This window comes from Pseudopipra pipra, chromosome W (genome assembly GCF_036250125.1).
Source record: "Pseudopipra pipra isolate bDixPip1 chromosome W, bDixPip1.hap1, whole genome shotgun sequence".
NCBI lineage: Eukaryota > Metazoa > Chordata > Aves > Passeriformes > Pipridae > Pseudopipra > Pseudopipra pipra.
Window position 1 is genome coordinate 57,020,055 of NC_087580.1, and position 20,179 is coordinate 57,040,233.

The window sequence follows — 20,179 nt, forward strand, 5'->3', positions numbered from 1 at the left end:
AGAGGAACCGTCTTAAGTTCAACAAAGGCAAGTACAGGGTCCTTCACCTGTGGAGGAATAACCCCAGGCACCATACAGACTGGGGGCTGACCTGTTGGAAAGCAGCTCTGCAGAGAAGGACCTGGGGGTCCTGGTGGACAACTAAACTGTCCATGAGCCAACAGTGTGCCCTTGTGGCCAAGAAGGCCAATGTTATCTTGGGGTGCATTAGGAAGAACATTGCCAGCAGGTCGAGGGAGGTGATCCTGCCCCTCTACTCAGCCCTAGTGAGGCTGCATCTGGAGTGTTGTGTCCAGTTCTGGGCTCCTCAGTACAAGAGAGACATGGAGCTCCTGAAGCGAGTCCAGCAGAGGGTGAAAGATGATGAGAGGACTGTAGCATTTCTTATGAGGAAAGACTGAGAGAGTTGAACCTGTTCAGCCTGGAGAAGAGACGACTGAGAAGGGACCTTATCAATGTCTATAAGTATCTGAAGGGAGGGTGTGAGAGGATGGAGCCAGGCTCTTCTTGGTGGTGCCAAGCAATAGGACAAGAGGTAATGGGCAGAAACTGATGCACAGGAAGTTCCACCTGAACATGAGGAAGAACTTTGGTACTGTGCAGGTGACTGAGCACTGGGATAGATTGCCCAGAGAGGGTGTAGAGTCTCCATCACTGGAGATATTCAAGAACCGTCTGGATGCAATCCTGTGCAATGTGCTCTGGGATGACCCCACTGGAGCAGGGAGGTTGGACCAGAAGACTCACTGTGGTCCTTTCCAGTCTTGTCCATCCTATGATTCTGTGACTTGAGCTAGTTAAATCTGTGTGTTTTAGTTTGATGTTCTTGTTTTTCTAACCAGAAAAAATTGTATTTGTACATTGTTTATACAACTACTTATACTGGTAAACAAGCAGTTCCTCACATTCTTAAATTTTATTATGTTACTGTGAATGATTCTTTTTTTCTCTCTCTTGTGCTCTTTTGGGGGAAAAACTCAAAGAATTTTAAAAGTTATTTAATAACAAACAAGTGATATTTCATTTATGACTGCATATTAAGGAGTTTATCAGTACATACATATTTTGACTAATGTGTGTATTTTAACTGTTAGTGAATGGAACTTAGTGTTGCTGGTTAAAATGTTCTTCAGAGCTGTAAAACTGATGGATGTTTTCTTGAACCTATTTTTATCCATCAACATATGGAAGAAGAAAATCAGTTTTCCTGCTTTTTCACTTTCTAATTGATTTCTCAATTTCACATGGCCTAATTGTTTATCTGCACTATTCTGAATAAATTGACTCGAAGCACTAAAATTGAGTGCCATCAGAGAGCAATTTAACACTGTAGTATACTTTGTTTTGGGAAAGAAGCAAAGGACTTTGCCAGGTTAGTGAATTATCTTCCTTAAAAAATTAGGTATTAAACATGTTATTAATACTATAGTTTTGGTCAGGTAAGGTTAATACAGGTTATAGATAACTTAAGACATAACAGAGCTTTGTAATTAAAATACTAAATAGTTTTTTTAACAACTAGGTATTTTTTAAACTTGCATATTCTTAGAGAGGATTCCTCACTCCTTAAAATTTTCCTTGGTTCTGATAACAGGTAGATTTTTCAAGTTTTTATTGTTGGATGTGTATGGTATGGTATATGAATTAAGTCAAAATACTGACTGCATTTCATTCTATCTTAGGTGATTTGCAAGTCAGATGCTCCTACAGGGGATGTTCTGCTTGATGAAGCTCTGAAACACATAAAAGAGACCCAACCTCCTGAAACAGTACAAAATTGGATTGAACTGCTTAGTGGTAAGCCTTTAACATAATGTATTTGCTTCCCCCCCAATAATGCTAATTATCTGGTGTCATTAGAGATTATACTGTAAGATTTTTGGGGAGATAGCATGCCAAAAAGTTAATTAGTCTGTCATCTAGAGTAGTCTCTTGTTAATTGTAGCCTTTAATCAAATATGAGTAACTTGCTTTTGATTTAACTTGGTACAGAAAGGATCTAGATCCAAGTGTCAGAGGACATCTCTACTTTGTGGAAGAGGTGTCTTCTGCTGACTCGAGTAAATCAGGACTGCACCCTGGATAAATAACCACCTTTTTCTGTTATTGGAAATGAGGGATAGTGGAAGTTTGGAGTATCGTAGAATATAGAATATCCTGAGTTGGAAGTGACCTATAAGGATCATCAAGTCCAACTCCTGGCTCTGCACAGGACAATCCCAAGAATCACACCATGTGCCTGAGAGCATTGTCCAAGTGCTTCTTGAACTCTGTCAGGCTTGGTGCTGTCACGTGAAAAGGAGAGACTTCCTCAACCCTTAGTGATTTATTTGTCTGTCAGGGCCCCAGGAAATCTGAGACTTGTGCCCAAACAGTCTGTCAGCATCCTGTTATGGGGACCCTTCATCGAAGAGTTCCACTGGATCAGAGGGTGATTTGACTGCCTTTTTCAGGGGGCTAAGCCAACAGCATAAGGGAGACCCCTCAACAGGTCTTCCCAGTTTATTTGAATGTGTTACCGGATGCTGGCAACTGCTACCACTTGTAAAGGACTCACTCTAACAGTTTATGTAATAACACTATTAATACAAAATTGTGACAGGTTAAGGTTTGAAGATTTCCAGTGATAGTATCTGTGTGCAAAAATGTATTTAAAGCAATATAAAAACAAGCTCTAATACCAATAAAAGTATTCAGCACGCGTAGAGTAGAGTCTTTACCCCATAGGCATCCCTATGGGGGAGAAGACAGGTTCAACCCATCAACTGATCCCAGCAGTTATGATGGAGTCTTCCCTGATTTTCTCTCCATTCTCAACTTACTTTTATACTATGTGCAAGTTTCGAGCTGGCTTCCTGCCAAGCCCCCGAAACCCGACAACAAGGACCCGCCTCCCAGAGAGGGAAGAGAAAAGAAAAAAAAACCCAAGCAGCCAAAACTATAGCAAAAATATATATAGAATCATAGAATCATAGAATCATAGAATCGATTGGGTTGGAAAAGACCTCCGAGATCATCGAGTCCAACCCTTGGTCCAAATCCAGTCCATTTACTAGATCATGGCACTCAGTGCCACGTCCAATCTGCGTTTAAAAATCTCCAGGGATGGTGAATCCACCACCTCTCTGGGCAGCCCATTCCAATGCCTGATCACTCTCTCTGTAAAGAATTTTCTCCTGATATCCAACTTAAATTTCCCCTGGCGGAGCTTAAGCCCGTGCCCCCTTGTCCTGTTGCTGAGTGCCTGAGAGAAGAGACCAACCCCCACCTGGCTAGAACTTCCCTTCAGGTAGTTATAGACGGTGATGAGGTCACCTCTGAGCCTCCTCTTCTCCAGGCTAAACAACCCCAACTCCCTCAGCCTCTCCCCATAGGACTTATGCTCCAGTCCCTTCACCAGCCTTGTTGCTCTTCTCTGGACCCGCTCCAGCACCTCAATATCCTTTCTGAACTGAGGGGCCCAGAACTGAACACAGTACTCAAGGTGTGGCCTCACCAACACAGAGTACAGGGGAAGGATCACTTCCCTGCTCCTGCTGGCCACACTATTTTTGATACAGGACAAGATCCCATTGGCCTTCTTGGCCACCTGGGCACACTGTTGGCTCATGTTGAGCTTCCTGTCAATTAGTACCCCCAGGTCCCTTTCTGCCTGGCTGCTCTCCAGCCACTCTGTGCCCAGCCTGTAGCGCTGCATGGGGTTGTTGTGGCCAAAGTGCAGGACCCGGCACTTGGCTTTATTGAACTTCATCCCATTGGAATCAGCCCATCTCTCAAGTCTATCCAGATCCCTCTGCAGAGCCCTCCTGCCTTCCAGCAGGTCGACACTCCCTCCCAATTTAGTGTCATCAGCAAATTTGCTGATGATACACTCAATCCCCTCATCTAAATCATCAATAAAGATGTTAAACAGGACTGGGCCCAACACTGATCCCTGGGGAACACCACTGGTGACCGGCCGCCAGCTGGATGCAGCTCCATTCACCAGCACTCACTGGGCCCGACCCTCCAGCCAGCTCCTAATCCAGGAGAGGATACACTTGTCCAAACCATGGGCTACCAGCTTTTCCAGGAGTATATTATGGGAGACAGTGTCAAAGGCCTTGCTGAAGTCTAGATAGACCACATCCACAGCCTTCCCCACATCCACCAGGTGGGTCACCTGATCGTAAAAAGAGATCAGGTTGGTCAGACAGGACCTACCCCTCCTAAACCCATGCTGGCTGGGTCTAATCCCTTGTCCATCCTGAAGGTGCTGTGTGATTGCACATTTTACATATGAGACAGATACACAAAATGAGGATACCACACACCACAACTCCAGAAATCCCAAACAGCTCCCCAAAAAGGGAAGAGGGGGAGGGAGAAGGGAGAAGGACAAAAAGGGGCAAAGACCGAGCAAGTCAATCAACCAACTGAAGGCAAACTAGCAAAAATCTCACCACTTCCCTTTGAACAGGCAGGATGGCTAGACACGGCCCAGCGCTCCCCCCTCATGCGTGGCAGATAACAGCAGTCACTGTAGGCCTCGGCTCCAGATAAGCCAGACCGAGACAGGGACCCACCGTTCTCGAACCTCGCCGGAAAGGAAGAGAGGGAGGTCCCTCCTGCTGGCTTTATTTATACCTCAAGTTACGTAAAGGAATAGCATGGAATACTTCCGTGATCACTTTCCTAGTTCCTTCCTGGTTACAAGCTGGTCTCCAGGAAGGCCCAGAGTGAAACCATCACATTCTCCACCCCTTATTCCATACTATTTCTTTACGTAACACCTGTACATTGTGTTCATCTATATCCTGCGCATATATATACACATATACATATATATATATATATAGTTCTTGTTGGTCTCTCGGCGCAGTTGTCTCGTCGTTGGAAAGTCAATACCAATGTCAGTTCAGTTCAGTTCAGTCCAGATCTTTGGTCTCCTCGGTCACAAGTACTGTTCTGATTTATGGCTGTTTCATCACTGGACTGTTTCATCACTGGATACCAGCATCAGCTTAGTTCAGGTCTCTCTCTCTCTCTCTCATCTGGTGACTGACTTCCTGTAAAAACACAACTCAGGACATACAATTAGTTTTTCCCCCAGGCTAAATTTCCTTGAGGCACACATTGGATCACTCCATCCTTCCTCATTACCCACCACGTATGTCCTGGCCCTTGAGCAAAGACAATCCCACGAATGGGTTTGTCTTGGCCTGAGGCAGGGGTAACCCAAACAGCTTTCCCTAGCATTCCCCTCAAATGGATTGCTGGAACTTTATCTCCATCAACAATATGAAGGGATTCTGCCTGTGCAGGGCCAGCTCGATTGACAGAAGCCCTGGTGTTAACTAGCCAGGTAGCCTCGGCTAAGTTTTTGTCCCAGTTTTTATAAGTTCCTTCACCCAGTGACTTTAGAGTCGTCTTCAACAGTCCGTTATATCTCTCAACCTTCCCAGCAGCTGGTGAGTGATAGGGAATGTGGTACACCCATTCGATACCATGTTCCCTCGTCCAAGTGGTGACTAAGTCATTTTTGGAATGAGTCCCGTTGTCCGACTCAATACATTCTGGGGTCCTGTGTCTCCACAGGACTTGCTTTTCAAGGCCCAAAATGGTATTCCAGGCCGTTGCGTGGGGCACTGAAAAAGTCTCTAACCTTCCCGCTGTTGCTTCCACCATGGTAAGTACATAGCACTTACCTTGGTGGGTCTGTGGCAGTTTGATATAATCAACCTGCCATGCCTCTCCATACTTATACTTATCCCATCGTCCACCATACCACAGGGGCTTCAGTCTTTTCGCCTGCTTAATAGCGGCACAAGTCTCACAATCATGGATAACTTCAGAAATGATATCCATGGTTAAATCCACCCCTCGGTCTCGTGCCCATCTGTGGGTGGCATCTCGGCCCTGATGACCGGAAGCATCATGGGCCCATCGAGCCAGAAACAGTTCTCCCTTCTGCTGCCAGTCTAGGTCTACTTGTGACACTCCTATCTGTGCAGCTCGGTCCGCTTCTCTGTTGTTATTATGTTCTTCATTAACTCGCTTCTTGGACACATGGGCATCTACATGGTGGACTCTAATATTCAGACTCTTCGCTCTGGCAGCGATGTCCTGCCACAAGTCAGCAGCCCAGATGGGTTTTCCTCCACGCCTCCAGTTCATCTTCTTCCATCAGTCTAACCATCCCCATAGGGCATTGGCTATCATCCACGAGTCTGTGTAGAGGTAGAGTCTTGGCCATCCTTCTCGTTCGGCAATGTCCAGGGCCAACTGGACGGCTTTGAGTTCTACAAATTGACTTGACTCGCCTTGACCCTCAGCGGCTTCTGCCACTCGTCGGGTGGGATTCCAAATGGCTGCTTTCCACTTCCGGTTCCTTCCTACAATACGGCAAGAACCATCAGTGAAAAGGGCATAACGCCTTTCTTCATCTGGCAGCTGATCAAATGGCGGAGCTTCTTCGGCTCGGCTCACTGGCTCTTCTTCTTCTTCTGCCAGGCTGAAGTTCCCACCTTCAGGCCAATTGGTTATGATTTCCAAAATGCCAGGGCGATTCGAGTTCCCGATTCGGACATGTTGCGTAATCAAAGCGATCCACTTGCTCCACGTGGCATCGGTGGCATGATGCGTAGGGGGCACCTTCCCTTTGAACATCCAGCTCAAGACTGGTAATCGGGGTGCCAGGAAGAGCTGTGCTTCGGTACCAATTACCTCTGAAGCTGCTCTTATACCTTCATATGCCGCTAAGATTTCCTTTTCCACAGGGGTGTAAGTGGCCTCAGAACCTCTGTAGCTTCGGCTCCAGAAACCCAGTGGTTGCCCTCGCGTCTCGCCAGGCACCTTTTGTCAGAGGCTCCAGGAGGGACCTTTATCTCCAGCTGCAGTGTAGAGTACATTCTTTACATCTGGTCCCGTTCTGACTGGTCCAAGAGCCACGGCATGTGCAATTTCTTGCTTGATCTGCCTGAAAGCTTGTTGTTGCTCAGGACCCCACTGGAAATGGTTCTTTTTGCGGGTCACAAAGTAAAGAGGGCTCACAATCTGACTGTATTCTGGGATATGCATCCTCCAGAAACCTATTGCTCCCAGGAAAGCTTGGGTTTCTTTCTTGTTTGTGGGTGGAGCCATTACTACAATCTTGTTGATTATGTCTGTTGGTATCTGGCGTCGTCCATCTTGCCATTTCACCCCTAGGAATTGGATCTCTCTGGCAGGTCCCTTGACTTTGCTTTTCTTGATAGCGAAACCGGCCTCGAGGAGAATCTGGATGATCTTCTGTCCTTTTTTGAAAACTTCTTCTGCTGTATCCCCCCATACAATGATGTCATCGATGTACTGGATGTGTTCGGGAGCCTTACCCTTCTCTAGTGTGACCTGGATCAGTCCATGACAGATGGTTGGACTGTGTTTCCACCCCTGGGGCAGTCGATTCCAGGTGTATTGAACGCCCCTCCAGGTGAAAGCAAACTGTGGCCTGCACTCTGCCGCTAAAGGAATGGAGAAAAACGCATTGGCAATGTCGATGGTGGCGTACCACTTTGTTGTCTTGGGCTCCAACTCATACTGGAGCTGCAACATATCTGGCACGGCAGCACTCAACGGTGGCATAACTTCATTTAAGCCACGATAGTCTACAGTCAGTCTCCACTCTCCATCGGACTTACACACAGACCAGATGGGGCTGTTGAAGGGTGAATGGGTTCTGCTGACCACCCCTTGGCTCTCCAACTTTCGGATCATTTTGTGGATAGGGATCACAGCACCTCGATTTGTCCGATACTGTCGTCTGTGTACAGTTGTTGTGGCTATTGGCACTTCCTGATCTTTAACTCGCAGTAGTCCTACAATGGAAGGGTCTTCTGAAAGGCCAGGAAGGGCAGACAATTGCTTAGACTCCTCTTCAATCACGGTGGCTATACCAAAAGCCCACCGGTACCCTTTCGGGTCCTTGAAGTATCCTCTTCTTAGGTAGTCCATACCAAGGATGCAAGGGGCTTCTGGCCCCGTCACAATGGAATGTTTTTCCCATTGGTCTCCCGTCAAGCTCATGTCCGCCTCTACTACTGACAATTCTTGAGACCCTCCTGTCACTCCAGAAATAGAAACAGTCTCGGTACTCTTATGCTCCGAAGGCATTAAAGTACACTGGGCTCCAGTATCTATCAAGGCCTGGTATCTCTGAGGATCCGATGTGCCAGGCCATCGAACCCACACAGCCCAGTAAACTCGGTTATCTTCTTGGTCCCTTTCCTTCTCCTGGCAGAAGGCAGGGCCCCTCTATTGGTCTTGATCAGAGCATTCGTCGTCAGAGTCTGACTTTGACTTCTTAGACTTTTTGCCATTGTCCAAGTGGACCTCCATCTCCTTGTGCCTCGGCGATCGCAGTTTCTCTTCTAAGAAGTCTCCATCTACTACATAGACAACTTTCTTGTCAGTGTCCTTTCGCTTCAGCTCCCTCACTCTAGCTTCAAGCTTAGAAGTGGGTTCACCATCCCACTTCTTCATGTTTTCTCCTTTACTACGAAGGTATGCCCATAGTTGGTTACGTGACCGACGCTTAGAGTTCTCTTTCCTTCGATGTGTGAATGACAGGGATCGTGAGCAAGATCGAGACCAGGATCGAGGTCTAGGCCGAGGTCGTCTTTGTCGATCTCGCCGTGATCTTCCCATTGGCCTTTCTCTGTAATCTCTATACCTTCTGTCCTCTCTGTCTCTAAGGTCGTCCTCATATCTGGAGTGTTCATAATCTCTCTCCATTCTTTCCCTATCGTAGGTGCGTCGGTACAGGGGATCGAAGGAGTCTTCCATATTTTCCTCTATGCTTCTTATCCAAGCGCACATGGTATCCACGCTTGGTTCCTCCATTTTTGGATTATATACGGGTATCAAGTAGGAAATATATGGTTTAGGGGCACCTTGAATTACCTTTTTCCACATTGGTTGCGTGCAGGGAACATTCTCAGGAACTTGGATGTCATAATAATCTGGATCAGAATAGATGATCTCCAGCATGACCAATTCCGGTAGGTATTGGATGCCTTCTTCCGCAGTCCTCCACCTTCTTGAAGAACTCTTCAGGGACTCCTTAAATGGGTATTTCACTCTCACCGCATGGAGGATTCAGAGCCAAAGACTGGACGCCATTTTCTCCCTTCCCATTTCTTGCTCTATCACAGAGTCTCGAGCAATGGATCCCAATTGTTGTGCTTCATCACCTTCAATTACATGACTATCAGCTCCCTTGTCCCAGCATCGCACCAGCCAGGTGAGGACTTCTTCACCAGGCAAGCGCATATAATCTCTCCGTAAATGTCGAAGCTCTCTTGTGGTCAGTGATTGTGTAATTTTGCTTTCTCGCATTATTTCTTGTCCATCTCTCCCACGTAGAATCTTTTCCACCTCTCTCTTTACTCTTCCACTCCTACGTGGGACTGCTCCCACCTCCTCCCTATATCTCTCACGTGGAGGTGGGGACTGGGCATGCCGTGGGGATAAGCTTCTATATCGTTCATGGCGTGGAGATGGACTTCTACGCCATTCACGCCGCGGAGATGGACTTCTATGCCATTCACGCCGTGGGGATGGACTCCTGCGTCGTTCGCTATACCCAGCGAGTGGAGGTAGTGAGTAATCTTTCGCGTGCTGAGATAAGGGCCTCCTCCTCCAATCATCCACACCTCCAAGAGAAGGTTGGGTCTGGAGGGGTAGGAATAATTCTCCCTCCGATTGAGGGGGCTGCTTTGGCTCCTTCTTTGCGTCTTTTGTAACACTGAATGTGTAGTCAGGATATAAATCATCAAGCGACAATATACCACCGACCATTTGTACTGTTGCTTTCTTTTCTCTTGATACTGCTCTATATTCCTTTGGGCGTGCCCCTAGTTCTTTTGGACGTACTCCTTCCCGTGTAGCCATTTCTTCCTCTCTGACAGCTGCTTCTCCTCCTCCAATCGCTCCTTCCTCAGTCACAGCCACTTCTTCCTCTCTCGCAGTCGCACCTTCATCTCTTGCTGTTGTTCCTTCACCCGTTGCTGCCGCTCCTTCGTCCACTGCGTCTTGTGTGGATTGGATAGGTTCTTCTGTTCCTTCTTCTTCTTCTTCTTCTCTTTCTTCTGTGCGTTCTGGTTGCGGAGATGGGTCCGTAAGTTCCTTGATCTCCCTTACCCATGTCTTCTTCTTCTTAATAGGGGCAATGATGACTTTCCGGTTCTTAGCTTGAGTCCCAGTTCTAGTGGACTTAGTAGAAACGGCATTGACTTCAAGTTGTGTTTGGACCCCAACTTCTGTGGACCTAATAGGGACATCACTGGTTTCAAGTGGCGTGGTTTGGGTTTCTGTGTCGACCTTAACCTTTTGAAGGTGGTCTATGGTAGCTCGATAAGCATTAGCCAGGCTGCAGCACAAAGCGGAGAATTGCATATTCGGATCTTTGTAGGAAAAACACCCTTCTGCCAAACAGTGGGCCATCTCACCAGAATCAAACATTTGTTCTGGTGTGAACTCCCAATTAATGGGGGGTGACACATGTCCTACTAATCTACCGAAATCTCCCCAAGCTCCATGCCACCCGGGGACTGGCCTGTCTGCAGCCCTTTCCAAAGTTCCAGCGAGTCCCTTTGAGGCGTGATCTTTCCTACAAGAGGGAAAGCAATACAACACCATTCTTCCAAGTTTAAGGAGCACTTCCAGTACCTTTATCAATGACAGTACTGTTGCAACAAAATTTATATAGTAATTAGAGCCGATTCTAACCATGGGGATCTCCGTTACCAAACCTTCGATGTCAAAATTAAAGAATGGAAGCAATTCATTTCATCCATCCTCAAGGTCTGGACATCTCCCTATAGGGTAGCCTAAAACAGGTATAAAGATGGCTAGAATTATAAGACAAATTAATGAAACAGCCATTGTTTTTGTTATTATTTCTTCTTGATCCCAAAACAAATCTTTGTTTATATAAACAAAGTTTTTCTTGGCTGCTTTCCCAGACTCTGGCAGTGTTCCCAGACCTGTTCCCAAAACAATAGATTGGTTTGCAAAACAACACCGAGTTTGGCTGTCTTCCCGGAAAATGTTTATCAAAACAAGACAAACTTAACCAAAATATCCCACTTCTGGCACCAAAAAATGTTGTGCAAGTTTTGAGCTGGCTTCCTGCCAAGCCCCCGAAACCCGACAACAAGGACCCGCCTCCCAGAGAGGGAAGAGAAAAGAAAAAAAAAACCCAAGTAGCCAAAGCTATAGCAAAAAAATATATATATATATATATTTTACAGATGAGACAGATACACAAAACGAGGATACCACACACCACAACTCCAGAAATCCCAAACAGTTCCCCAAAAAGGGAAGAGGGGGAGGGAGAAGGGAGAAGGACAAAAAGGGGCAAAGACCGAGCAAGTCAATCAGCCAACTGAAGGCAAACTAGCAAAAATCTCACCACTTCCCTTTGAACAGGCAGGATGGCTAGACACGGCCCAGCGCTCCCCCCTCACGCGTGGCAGATAACAGCAGTCACTGTAGGCCTCAGCTCCAGATAAACCAGACCGAGACAGGGACCCACCGTTCTCGAACCTCGCCGGAAAGGAAGAGAGGGAGGTCCCTCCTGCTGGCTTTATTTATACCTCAAGTTACGTAAAGGAATAGCATGGAATACTTCCGTGATCACTTTCCTAGTTCCTTCCTGGTTACAAGCTGGCCTCCAGGAAGGCCCAGAGTGAAACCATCACAACTATTTCTTTATGTTTAGGTGGAGCTTGAGTGACTTTAGTCATAAATACTTTTGTTTCTGATTGGTGTAAAATTATCTCGCTTCACTTTTAAAGATACAGTCCAAAAAAAAAAATATGATGCATGCCCGGGGGGGGGTGGTCATACCTTGGAAGCAGGTAACTTTGGGATGGAGGTGTGCATTAATATTAGAATTAGGCTTAAATGAACCAAGTTCATTTGAGGAGAGACATTTCGCCACAGTTATTGTCTCAACAGCAGGACATCTCCCTTGATTGAAAGGTGCTATGTGGTCTTGTCAACTACAAAGTATCACTAAGTTCCCCTCCCTGCAAGGATTTATATGGAGGGAGGCTGCGGTGTCTCCACTCCTCTCCACCCTCCGTTCCATCCCCTGTAGCAGGTGCTTATTGTTGTATGGGGAGTCATCGTGGAGCATGTTGACCACATTCCATCCAGGGAGTAGCAGTTGCATTTTACCCTATAATTTCCATACCATTGTAACTTCTGTTAGGATGTGAATATAACTTCTTAGTTTCCTCTAATTTTTACCCCCAGTCATCTTCCCATAGGTCCTATGACCACTTTCCTGGGGAGCCTGTTCCAGTGTCCAACCACCCTCTCGGTAAAGAACCTTTTCCTAATATCCAACCTAAACCTCCCCTGACACAGGCCCTAGGGTCTTATCACTAGTCCTTCTTATATCGTGGTGCCCAAAACTGCACACAGTACTCAAGGTGAGGTCGCACCAGTGCAGAGTGGGACAATCACCTCCCTCGACCAGCCAGTGATGCTGTGCTTGATGCAGCCCAGGATACAGTTGTGCCAGGGCACACTGAGACTCATATTCAACTTGCCATTGACCAGGACCTCCAGGTTCCTTTCCTCCGACATGTTCTCCAGCATTTCATTCCCCAGTCTGTATGTACATCCAGGATTGCCCTGTCCCAGGTGCAGAATCCATCACTTGTCCTTGTTAAACTCCATACAGTTGGTGATTGCCCAGCCCTCTAATTTGTCAAGGTCTCTCTGCAGGGCCTCTGCCTTCAAGGGAGTCAACAGCTCCTCCCAATTTAGTGTCATTTGCAAACTAACTTAGTATAGCTTCAAGTCCTACATCCAAGTTGTTTATGAAGATGTTGAAGAGAACTGACGGAGCCCTGTAACACCCCACTAGTGACCAGTTGCCAGCCTCATGTAACCCCATTTACTATTATCCTTTGTGCTCAAACCATGAGCCAGTTGCTCACCTATCATATGACGTGTTTATCCAGCTGTGTGCTGGGCATTTTGTGAGGGGCGGTATCAAAAGCTTTACTGAAATCTAAAAAGATTACATGAACTGGCTTCCCTTGATCAACTAGATAGGTTACCTAATCATAAAGGAAATTAGGTTTGTCAAGTGTCTTGGTTTGAACCGCCCCCCCGGTGAGTTTCTGATGAGGGACCAATCAGAGCTGTTTTTTTGCCCCTGTGAAATTAGCATATTACAACAGCCAGGAGGAAGTTGTTGGCAGTGTGTGAGAGAGAGATTCGGAGCCATGAGTGAGAGGAGGGAGGCCGGTGGGCCCCTTGCAGGGGGCCAGGCCCTCTTCCCCCGAGTCGGGCTGCAGGGGAGCTTGGGACAGTATTAAAACTGGACCGGGTGCCCATGGCCAAAAGGCTAGGGGGCTTTTCCCCAACACACTGCCCAGGAGAGGCGGTGGCGTGGACTTGAGAGGCCAACCAGGGGTTGGAGCTAGCCCCCCCCCAGCAGGCAGGTGAGGCATTGGAGCTGAGCCAGAGATGGACCGAGGGATGGTCCGGAGCCTGGAGAAGCAGTTGCTATCGTGCAGAGCTGGAAGAACTCCAGGCAGAGGAGAGAGACCGAAGCAGTCTTGCTGCTACCCTCTTCCCCCTCCATAATGGCGGGGGAGAGGTAGCGACCTTGAGCTGAGACTGAAGCAAAACGGGAGACGGGCTGAGAGGCTCGGAGGAGGATCTATGTGAGGTTTGGGCAGGGGCAGATGAAAACCGAAGGAGGAATGCAGGGGGAGGAATGCCTCCCCGTAACACCTGGAAGCTGAGAAGCTGCAGCAGCTGGCACAGAGAGAAGCCAAACCAAGCAGGCTTTTTCTGGGTAAGAACTTTTGGTGAAAACTATTTGGGGTAAAAAGACTGAGCAAGACCCAGAAACTCTGCAACCTGGAGAGGAAAGAGTAAACATCTTACTCTCTGGGAGGAACCTTCACGAACCAGGGAAAAAGAACTCAAAAGCTGACTCCCTGGACCTTCGTGATGAAGACCTGGTAAAGCAAGTGTTCCCTTGTAGCCCAGGAGGAGACCTCAGGAGAAGTTGAGGAGCTGGTGGGGGTGCAAAAGACCCCTTCCCTGATACCCCAATGAGAGAGAGACTTTAACTATTACCCTGAAAACTTCTCCTGAACTGATGTGGGAGGGTCCAGGGGTGGTAGAATTTGTGTTAATACTGTGTATTTATTTGCTTTTTAGTTTCTATAGTATTTATTGTGTTAGTAATAAACTTTGATATAATTCCCCCATGCTGAGTTGTGCCTGTCTGAAAACTTCTCTTCCGTGTTGAGGTAAATTGTGGGGGGAGCTTGGAGATAGGATTTTTGGGGTCAAACCCCCACATCAAGCAGGACTTTGCCCTCATGAAGCCATGCTGGCTGTGGCCAATGACTGCAATGCATTGTCTGTTAGGTGTCTTTCAATAACTCCCACAGTAATCTTCTCCATAATTTTGCCAGGCACTGAAGTGAGACTGACAGGCCTGTAGTTTCCAGGGTCATCTTTCTTGCCCTTCTTGAAAACTGGGACATTTGACAGCTTCCAGATTCCCAAGACCTTTCAAATGTGCTGGTTTAAAAAAACAGAGGTGAAAATTAACATCACTCAAACCACCCCCTTTCAATAGTGGAGGAAAAAATACTAGGACAGATTTTAAGTTGGAGTCACAATTTATTAAAGAAATTGCAATAAACACAATATTAATAAAAGATTGGATAAAAGAAAGAGTGGTTACTCAACAAAGGCAAGATGTCTCCTGGTCCCCAGGACAAAACCAAAATGGCGTCTGTTCTCATGCTCCGCGCCATGTGGTTTCCCCAGACAAAGACAAAATGGTGGCCTTTCCTACACTAGACCACGCAGTTCAGGAGAACAAAGAAAACAATGTGACAAATGAGTTTCCATGGTTTAATGCCCTGCCCCAGCCAGATAAAAAAAAAAACCACAACAGAGAACAGGGGCAAAGCAACACCTGGATAGCTATTTTGCCCAAAAGGAGTTATGCTGCTGAAAACACTGTCTCTAGTGGTGACACTGGCAGTGGTGATTGTGAAACAATTCTGGAGCAGCTTGTGGAGTGGCGACTCCCAGACTGGACCATGACTGCAGCAGGGCTTCAGTAACGGTTGCCTCAGTTTCAGCAACAGTTATGGCTTCCCCCGGCTCTGGCAGGCAACAGGAAAAAAAAAAGGTTTGCTGTGTGTTTAAGGGAACAGTCCACACCTTTCCATGACCAAGGTAAGACTGCAATGAACTTCCAACTTCTGGCGGCTTGGTGTTTTATGCTGAAAACCATGCCCCTCTGGCGTGATGTGGATGTCATTGAATAGCCAGCACTAAAAAACTCCACTTACCTTCTTTATAACCATGACACAAAATCATTGAGAGAGGTCTCATGATGACATCAGCCAGCTCTTTGAGTATCCTTGAATTAATCCCATCAGGTCCCATAGATTTATAGGGTCGACTGGGAGTTTATCATTCTCACAGCCATGGTCCTCCAGCTCAGGGCACTGGGACCCCCAGAGCCCATCATCAGTGTTGAAGACCAAAGCGAAGAATGCATTAAACATCTCTGCCTTGTCTCTGTCCCTGTTTGTGAGGTGACCATCCTCATCCTGTAATGGGTCGATGTTATTTCTGCACTGCCTTTCACTTTTAACATATTTTAAAAAACTCTTTTTATTGTCCCCCACAGTACTCACCAGCTTCAACTCCAATTGAGCTTTGGCCACAGGAATTTTGACCCTACAGTGACAAGCAGCATCTCTATTCCTCCCATGTCACCCAACCTTGCTTCCACTAGCCATACACTTTCTTTTTTTGCCTTAGCTCCAGAAGGAGATCCCTGCTCAGCCAAGCAGGCCTTCTGCCTTGTCTGTTTGACTTCTGACATTTTGGAATTGCCATATTGGAGTATAGCTGTATGGATTCAGTATTCACACCTTTTGATAAAGAAAGGGGATAAGAAGCTCACTCTTCAGATATAAAAGTTGAGGGTAATTTGGCCATTAATTACAAAGAAACAAAGAGTTAGGAGTTCTTTCTACTATTCCATTAAACGGAGAAATGTAAAAAATATTTTCAAATATTAGGTACTTCTAGTTGTTCAAAACAAAGACTTCAAGATAAGTATGTTGCACACAGCTCTTCCTGTAAATCTAATGAATTGTGGAAAAAAATGAAATGTCAATTATAGAATCATAGAATGGTTTGGGTTAGAAGGGACCTTAAAGATCATCTAGTTCCAACCCCCCTGACATGGGCACCTTCCATCCACTAGACCAGCTTGATCCAAGCCCAATCCAACCTGACCTTGAACTTTCCAGGGATGGGGCATCCTCAGTTTCTCTGGGCAACCTGTTCCTCACTACCCTTACATTAAAGAATTTCTTCCTAATATCTAATCTAATCATTTTTCAGTAAAGCTCTTGTCCTATCACTACATACCCTTGTAAAAAGTCCCTCTCCAGACTTCCTGTAGGCCACCTTTAGGTAGTGGAAGGCTGCTCCTAGGTCTCCCTGGAACCTTCTCTTCTCCAGGCTGAACAGTTCCAACTCTCTCAACCTATCTTCATAGGAGAGGTACTCCAGCCCTCTGATGATCTTTGTTGTCCTCCTCTGGACTCGCTCCAACATGTCCATGTCCTTATGTTGGCAGTCCCAGAGCTGGATGCTGTACTCCAGGTGGGGTTTCATGAGAGTGGAGTAGAAGGGGAGAATCACCTCCCTTGACCTTTTGGTCATGCCTCTTTTGATGCAGCCCAGGATACGGTTGGCTTTCTGGGCTGCAAGTGCATGTTGCTGGGTCATGTCACAGGGTTCTCATTCACCAGCACCCCCAAGTCCTTCCCCTCAGGGCTACCCTCAATCCATTTTCCACCCAGCCTGTATTTGTGTTTGGGATTGCCTCAACCCAGGTGCCGCACCCTTCACTTGGCCTTGTTGAACCTCATGAGGTTTTCACAGGCCCACCCCTCAGTCCTGTCCAGGTCCCTCTGGATGGCATCCCTTCCCCTCCAGCATGTCGACTGCACCACACAGCTTGGTGACATCGGTAAACTTGCTGAGGTTGCACTCAATCCCACTGTTCATGTTGCCAAAAAAAATGTTAAACAGCACCAGTCCCAAAACCATCCCCTGAGGAACGCCACTTGTCACTGGTCTCCTCTTGGACATCGAGCCGTTGACCACAATTAGATCTCGTCTTTACAATTGCAGTTAGCACTTTTCATACACCTTGCCAACATTTCTTTTCTCAGGATGCATAAATTAATCTGAAATTAACAATGACCATCTTTTAACATGCAGTGCTTTTATTTTTTGTTTGTTTGGGGTTTTTTGGGGGGTTTTTTTAGGGTTTTACCAAATTCATGACTAAGGTTTGTCCTTTTTTTACAAATACACAAAATGCAGCTTCCCTGGAGTAGATCGGAGCTGTACTTATTTGTGTAAACATTGTAGGAAAAAAACCCAGTTTTGTTAACAGTATGACTTTGGGAGGTAGGGGGTAATTAGATGAAGTTATACATCTAATTGTTACTTGTAACAACAGAAAAGTAAGAGTTCAAATAATGACCAAAATGCCTTCTGCTTTCTCTGCCTTCTTGTTTTCATTATGTTCTTCCCATTTGTCCCATACCACTTGAAGTAACCTTCCTTGCATACTTGCATACAGTTCATACTTGATGTCCTTGCCATCCCTTCCATCTTGCTTATTGTCTGTCAGGCAAAGGGGGGAGACAGTAGAACAAAGTAGCCCTTGTCAGGGGCTTGCCAGGTGTGTCTGCTGCATAGCCTTGCAGTTTAGTTCTTGCTCAGTTCTCCTTCACTTTTATAGCCTTTGAAAAAACTATTTTTCTTGTCCCAAATACATAATTTGTGCTGACATTTCACCTTCTCTCACAGTGTAGATCACATCAAGTTAGTATTGATTCCAAAAAGGTCAACTAATGAATGAACAGTGTTGTAGGTTTTCCTTGAGCTAAGCTAAGGTTTTTCTGACCCTGTTGAGCTTTGGCTCTGGGAAGATAGTTATCATCAGTGCTGTGGCTGAGACTTAGATCACTCATTTTTATTTACATGTATGGCATTAAGGTTCTTTGTGTTTCCTGTGCTTTAGAGAACTGTCGTTTAAAGAAAAATATTTTGGTGTTTTGTTTTGGATTTTTGATAAAATCTTTTATAATTTTGCTTTAGGGCCTGATCCTGGAAAATAGCTACTCTATCCATAATTATCAGCGATGTGAAGAACGCTGCTTGAAGTTAGTGTTCAAAGTCATCATGGAAATATTTATATGGACATTTAAGGTGGTGTTTTCTAGGCTGATCTTGTTTATAAGATAGCCTCTAAGGGAAGCAAGTATAGGGAATACAGAAGCTTGAATCAAAATGTCAGATGTAACAAACATCTGTCTGTGTTTGAAGCAAGTGCCAGTGTAATTGAGGGGATTGATCACAAGGTGTCACCACAGCATTGATTTTTATTCTTGTATAGCCACATCCACCTAATAAATTTAGAAACATCTAGGAAATTACCTTTGCCCTGTGAAACAATGTAAGGGGACGAATTTTTTTTTGTTGGTTCTTTGGTGTGTGATAGCTTCATTCATGGTCAAACTGGGGAATCACATCAAATGAGAATGTGATTCTTAAATGGACTTGTGGAGTTCAGGCCTGGATGGGTTTTCTACCTTTCACTATGCAGTTGGTGTCACCTAATTTGTTTACTTGTCCATTACTTGAATACAGTGTACATCACCTTCCATCACAATGGGAGAAACCTTAAAGTAATCTGTGTATTATTATTATTCATTAACCAATGATTTTTTAAAAAGCTTTCTTATATAAAAAGGCCAGGTTGGATGGGGCCCTGGGCAACCTGATCTAGTGGGTAACATCCCTGCCCATGTCAGGGGGGTTGGAACTAGATGATCTTTAAGGTCCCTTCTCACCCAAGCCATTCTATGACTCCATGATAGAAATTCTCACATCATTTATGGGAAAACCCTCATCTATCTATGAAATGTTTTACGCTGTTTTTTCACTCACCTCTTAAAATGCATATGCTTTTTTATATCACGAGGGGATTTTAATACTTACAATAAATACTTAGGTACGCTGGACCTAAAATTTTAGCTTGTTAAGTAAACCCTTAAGCAAAGATATATTTCACAGAATATGCTGAGTTGGAAGGGACCCGCAAGGATTGTTGAGTCCAACACTTAGCCCTGCAAAGGACGATCCCCAGGAGTCACACCGTGTGCCTGAGAGTATCATCCAAATGCTTCTTGAACTCTGGCAGGCTTGGGGCTGTGACCACTTCCCTGGGGAGCTTGTTCCAGTACCCAACCACCTTCTGGGTGAAGAATCTCTTTCTATTACCCAACCTAAACCTCCCTGACACAGCTTCAGGCCATTCCCTTAGGTCCTGTCACTGGTCACCACAGAGAAGAGATCAGTGCCTGTCCCTCCTTTTCCCCTCATGAGGAAGTTGTAGACTGCGATGAGGTCTCCCCTCAGTCTCCTCCAGGCTGAACAAACCAAGTGACTTCAGATGCTCCTCATAAGGCTTCCCCTCAAGTCCCTTCATCACTTTCGTTGCCCTCCTTTAGACGTTCTCTAATAGCTTAATATCTTTCTGTATTGGGTCTGGCTGAGATGGAGTTCATTTCCCCATAGCAGCTCTCACAGTGCTGTGCTTTGCATTGGTAGCTAGAAGGGTGTTGATAACACAACAGTGTTTTGGCTACTGCTGAGCACAGCATCAGCACTGTAACATTCCTTCCCCAATCGAGGGCAAGATTGTGGGACAGGACACAAGCAGGCCAGCTGACCCAAACTAACCAAAGGGGTATTCCATACCATATGACATCAGCTCAGATATAAAAGCTAAGGAAAGGAGGAGGAAGGGGGGGCATTCATTGTCTGCAATGGTTGCCTGCTAAGAAACCATTATGCATTGCTGAAGCCCTGCTTCTCAGAAGTGGCTGGCCATCATTGCTGATGGGAAGTAGAGAATAAATCTTGTTATTTTTCACTTTGCTTTTGCATGTGCAAGCTTTTACTTTGCTTCTGCTTTAATAAACTGCCTTATCCCAACCCATGAGTTGTTTTCCATCTTATTCTCTCTCCCCTTTACGGCTTGGAAGGGGAGTGACAGAGC

At 45.9% G+C, this 20,179-nt stretch overlaps 1 protein-coding gene across 1 annotated transcript in view; it reads left to right on the forward strand.

Annotated features, from left to right (window-relative positions):
• Positions 1 to 20,179, forward strand: part of LOC135405141 (Golgi phosphoprotein 3-like) — an 83,340-nt gene that overhangs the window by 59,334 nt on the left and 3,827 nt on the right. The window contains exon 3 of the mRNA XM_064639852.1: positions 1,683 to 1,797. Within this exon, the coding sequence (XP_064495922.1) occupies positions 1,683 to 1,797 (115 nt within the window). The remainder of the gene's footprint in view (positions 1 to 1,682; positions 1,798 to 20,179) is intronic.